The following is a 5,000-nucleotide window of genomic DNA, read 5'->3' as shown; positions in this document are numbered from 1 at the left end:
GATCTAAATCGCAAGTGCCATCGAGGAAACGTTCTCATACCGAATGCAATGAAACATCGAGTAATGACAAGAGTGAGTCCAGTGATGCAACCAAATTTCAAGGATATTGGCCAGAATGGCACTCAACCCATCCAGGTGTGGGGTCATTGCCTTATACTTGGAACCCTAATTTTAATGCAAATTTAGCATATAATGCCAGATTACTTAACATGCAAGAAGCTTTGATAAGTGCCTCAGAAATGAACAGAATTTATAGTGAAAATCGGAGAAGGTATTTCTGTGACCAAATCTATAGGCCGGCCTCTTATCCTGTTTACTATCCGAATCTTCCTGACCCAAGACTTGGGTATCCTTCTCATATACCTAGTTATTCAGTTTATACCCCTTATGCAAAACTTGATTATGCACCTAATTTTCCTAGTGCAGACGTTTATTCCCTTCAAAATATTGATGCAGGACCTTTCTTGCCTATATATAACCATGAATCTTATGTTCGTTCCCCTCTGCATCCGTCTAGTACATGGTCTGGATACTTTTCTGAGGCCTCCAGTATGGGATTTGGGTCCCTTCCTAGTTTCTGTTTTATGGAACCTGGGGTACCTCTTGATACTTCTTGTATAAGGCCTGGTAGCTCTGATGCTGCACCTGTCTCCAATTCTAATATCTCGGGTGAAGGATCAGGTTCTGCTTCTGATATACCTAGTACAGAATTTACCTCAACGCCCAGTTTCTGTAATATTGGACCTGGTTTCCCTTTTGATACCCTTGGTACAAAACCTGTCTTCCATCATGACATCTTTGGTAAAACATTGGTCTTTCCATCAGAGATCTCTCGTACAAATATCCCTGGTGCAATATCAGGTTTCTTTCAGAATGAGAGTAAAACTAAACTTGGTTCCATTCCCATAGAAAATAGTTTAGGATCTATTCCCCTTTCTAATGAGTTTGTCCCTGGTTTAATGCCTCTTTCCCTCTCAAATACATATGGAACTGAATCTACCGTCTGTACTGAAGAGAGTGATAAAACGCCTAGTTCCCTTTCTTGTACCAGTGAAACCAACAATATCTCTCTTACTAATGAGACTGAACTTCCATCCTATCCTCAAATAGCTGACAAATTGCTTGGTTCCCATCCTAACATAAGTGATGTGGAACAGGGATTAAATTCTAATGCAATAGGATCAGAACCAAGTAACCCATGAGCTGGATTTGGTCTCTTTCGCGATGTTCATAATGCAGAACTTGTCCTTGCAAAATAAGAGTTCATACTGAAGACATGTAAAGTTATAGTTCTGTAACAGGAACAAATATTTCTACATTTTTTAGAAGATGAAGTCAGAAGGGGTTTACCGATATGGCTCCTAGTTCTGCTTCAGTAACTATACCGGCCCCATATTTTAATGAAATAATTAAAATACTAACATACTCTACTACCAATTTAAGAGATTGAAATGACTATGGTGAGGGCTTTTAGGTATTCTTCTAGAAACTCCCCTTAGTAAAGACAGATCATGAAGATCTTTATATTAAATCCGTTGCTATGTTGACAAGCTTAGTAGGAGCAGACTGCGCTCTGTACTGGCGCTAAGAGCAGCGTTTCGGTGCCTATCGAGGAAGACTGTTCTGATAACTCGTTAGAATTCATCGGGAAAAAAAAACTTTGCTTTTTCCTGAAATGGTAAAGGAAATATTATGGTCTAATAAGCCATATTAGCCTTTTCTTTAATGATGACTACTGGCTCTAATCTTGAGCTAAGGATATGCACCTTGAACTTTGATACTTATCGATTTCAGCCTTTGTGTCTTTGATACTTCATTCGGAGAATAAGTGACGAATAGGATTATTTTCTGTAGCGTTAATAAAGGTCTGTGCCAACATGAATTATGACAAAGTCTTCTTGATATCTCCATTTTATTTCTATTCAATATATGTTCTTCATTATACTGTGAATTCAAAGTGATGTTCGTTTGTTTAATTTTCAAAATATAATTTTCTGTATACTGCAATCCTTACCAATTTTTTTTTTCAAATATTTTTCTGATGTTTTGTTTTGTTAAGATCTTATAGTTATCAGATTAAGTGTCTTTCCCTTCTTAATATTCTAAAAGTTTTTGTTTTTCCCCTTAGCTTAAAATACTGGGCATAGTTTTCAAAACGTACATTTGTGTACCCACAAAGTTTTTTGGTATGAAAATGGATGATTATTTAATCTGTATGACTTATCTTTATTTAGAAGGTTTTTTATGAGAGAATTAAAGAGGATTTCACCATTATTAATCTATTGTCATAAAAAGTTTTTATAAGAAAAATTATCATTACCTCGTCCACATGACACATCTTACAATAAGGTAATTTCTGTTTTAAAGATTATACTGAGTCTTTCAAAATGTATTTTCACCCCAATTTCTGTTAGAAAGAAGAAAAAACGAATGAAAATACGATCCACAATTGTGACTTGTTTATGAAAATAATAAAAACTTCGTCTTAAGGGGGTCTTTCTGTTTTTTCCCTTCCCAAGAGAATAGTGACCTCAAATAGTCAATCTGTGAACTCACAAATCTATAGGAGCCTTATATATTGAATTACTAAAATAGTTACTGAGTACCTATACTATTACTAACTCTTCATTATGCCTAATCACTGGTTATCAGTAGTAATGGTAAAGAAATCAGCAAATTTGAGCAATGTTGTGGTTGATGTTTGGTTAATGACTGACAAGGAATCCCAGACTGACGGCACAGAAAACTCCTAAACCTCTTTGGGGTGAGGATATAAAACAGAATCGTAGATATTCTGGGGCCGCTGCCATTAAGGGGATAAGTGCTTTCATGGCTGTAACATAAGGTCAATAGACTTGTGATTATTTAAGTAATAAATTGCCAGAAATTAACCAACATTTTTGATGGATGAAAAGCTCATATTACGTGGATAAAAACCAGGAGCTAGAAATACAGCATAACGAAAATAATACTGCAGATTCTTCAGTGACTGGTTAATCCTACAAATTTATCACTATATGACATGACCTTTAATTGGAGAAATCAAATTCATTACAACAGTATCATAACTTAAGCTGGAGAGGAATATCTTTACTATAGTATTGAAAGATTTATAATCATCAAATAAATCTTATACATATTTTAAGTGATATGTGATTTCAACTGAAAATAGACATAGCCAAAGCAATCTAACTTGATGCTTGAAAAGCAAGTGTGAACGGAAGCTATTAAAAGTTTGTGAAGATTCTTAAGTTTAAAATCACGAATCGCATGTCTTCTCACCTCCATCTTGTAGTAACGATAGATTTAAGTCACTTCCGAATTATCAAAATATTCAGATGCAGTCGTTTTCTTAGATGGGTTACACTATCTATCTTCAGTAGAGCCCAAACAGCGAGTCTGTTTTAAGCATCATGCCGTTTCTTTTTGGTTAGCAAGCCAGTTTACATTAAAGGGCGATAATCACGTCTTCGCTGCCAACTGTACTACCACCTGACTCACACTGTACACTGTAGTCACCAATGTCTATAGAATACTATAGAACTTGGTAGGTACTCATTACTTGGATGTTGCTTCCTTTAGTCCAAAGCTGCACTCACTTTTCAGCTTATCTTCTTGCAGTCCGTCATCCTAACTTTAGACTTCATAGGTGCAAATGCTTTTTTGTTGACCAGGCGGACATGAGTCTTTTTATAGTTTATATATGACATATTTGTTTTTGACGTTGTTAATAGTTTATATATGACATATCTGTTATGACGTTGTTACTTTTTTAGAATGATTTACTGTTAATTTGTTCTCTTCAGTTATTTATTTCCTTATTTCCTTTCCTCACTGGGCTATTTTTCCCTATTGGAGCCCCTGGGCTTATAGCATCTTGCTTTTCCAATTAGGGTTGTAGCTTGGATAGTAATAATAATAATAATAATAATAACAGCTTTGTGCTGAACGACCCTCCAGTCCCAGCGGTAGCCCATATGGCCCAAATTCATAAATTCATCCATTCATTCATAAGTAGTACTTTCAGGACAACTGTCCTAAAAAATCACTGTTATAGCAATTAAGGTTCAGTGAATATAAAAAAAAAAAAATAAAAAAAAACTGGTACATTTTCATAATTTGTTAATATGAAAAGTTAGATATCAATAATAAATTTATTACAATAAATTACTAGAGACCGAAATAAATCTTTCCCGCTTTGGTTAATAAAACCCTTGTTAATAGATCACTATCATAGCAAAATTAGAAAATACTTATTAAGGGTCCAGAGATAGAGATCATCTTCACAAAAACTCTGCAGTCCACTAACACTTCGCACAATGTACCTAAGATATTTCAGGCATAAGCTGGCGCTTTAGATTACAATTATCATCCGTATTACTACTATTATTGTAATTGTTATTATTATACACGCTGATTGTGATACCGAGTCTCCCAGCGTTGTGGTATTTTACTGTTTGTAATGTTTATACAATATACCGTGAGCAATGCTGAATGCCTTGGAATGCATATGATGAAATTACCGTGAATGTCTTGTAGAATAGGGTTGCCCTGCTATATAGGACCAGAAAATCTGCCCTTAAAGTAAAGTAAAGTTTTGTAATTTAACGTTCAGATTATGCAAAAAAAAAAAAAAAAATAAATAAATATAAAAATAAATAAATAAATAAATAAATAAATACTACTACGAGTAGGCTATGTGATAAACAGAACCTGCTGCTTTGCTGTAGTGTAAGACTTTACAGTTCAGGTAATATCCAGCGTATATACACCCAAAGAAGTTTTCTTTTTAATTAATAAAAAACAATAAAATAAACATATGGGAATTAGGAAGAACGTTTAACAGCACTGGTTTCTTGGGTAGTCAAGACTGAAACAGTGTTTGGCAGCATAACTTCTGTACTGATAGATGTTTCATTTTCATGTGGGCGTCTCATGTATTGCTTATGATTTTCATCAATGGTTACCATCTGTCAACGCTTTGCTGTTTATGTTGGTAT

General features: G+C 34.7%; 2 protein-coding genes across 2 annotated transcripts in view; both read left to right on the top strand.

Moving 5' to 3' along the window:
- Positions 1-2,448, top strand: part of LOC137645040 (uncharacterized) — a 3,510-nt gene extending 1,062 nt beyond the window's left edge. The window contains exon 2 of the mRNA XM_068377899.1: positions 1-2,448. This exon is cut by the window's left edge and continues 87 nt beyond it. Coding sequence (XP_068234000.1) covers positions 1-1,202 — 1,202 coding nt within the window. The 3' untranslated portion in view covers positions 1,203-2,448.
- The window catches only part of LOC137645500 (uncharacterized), a 202,643-nt gene that overhangs the window by 179,880 nt on the left and 17,763 nt on the right, over positions 1-5,000 (top strand). The gene's annotated exons all lie outside the window — the stretch shown is intronic.

Source organism: Palaemon carinicauda, chromosome 8, assembly GCF_036898095.1.
Source record: "Palaemon carinicauda isolate YSFRI2023 chromosome 8, ASM3689809v2, whole genome shotgun sequence".
NCBI lineage: Eukaryota > Metazoa > Arthropoda > Malacostraca > Decapoda > Palaemonidae > Palaemon > Palaemon carinicauda.
This window is presented reverse-complemented; position numbering and strand designations above follow the sequence as displayed.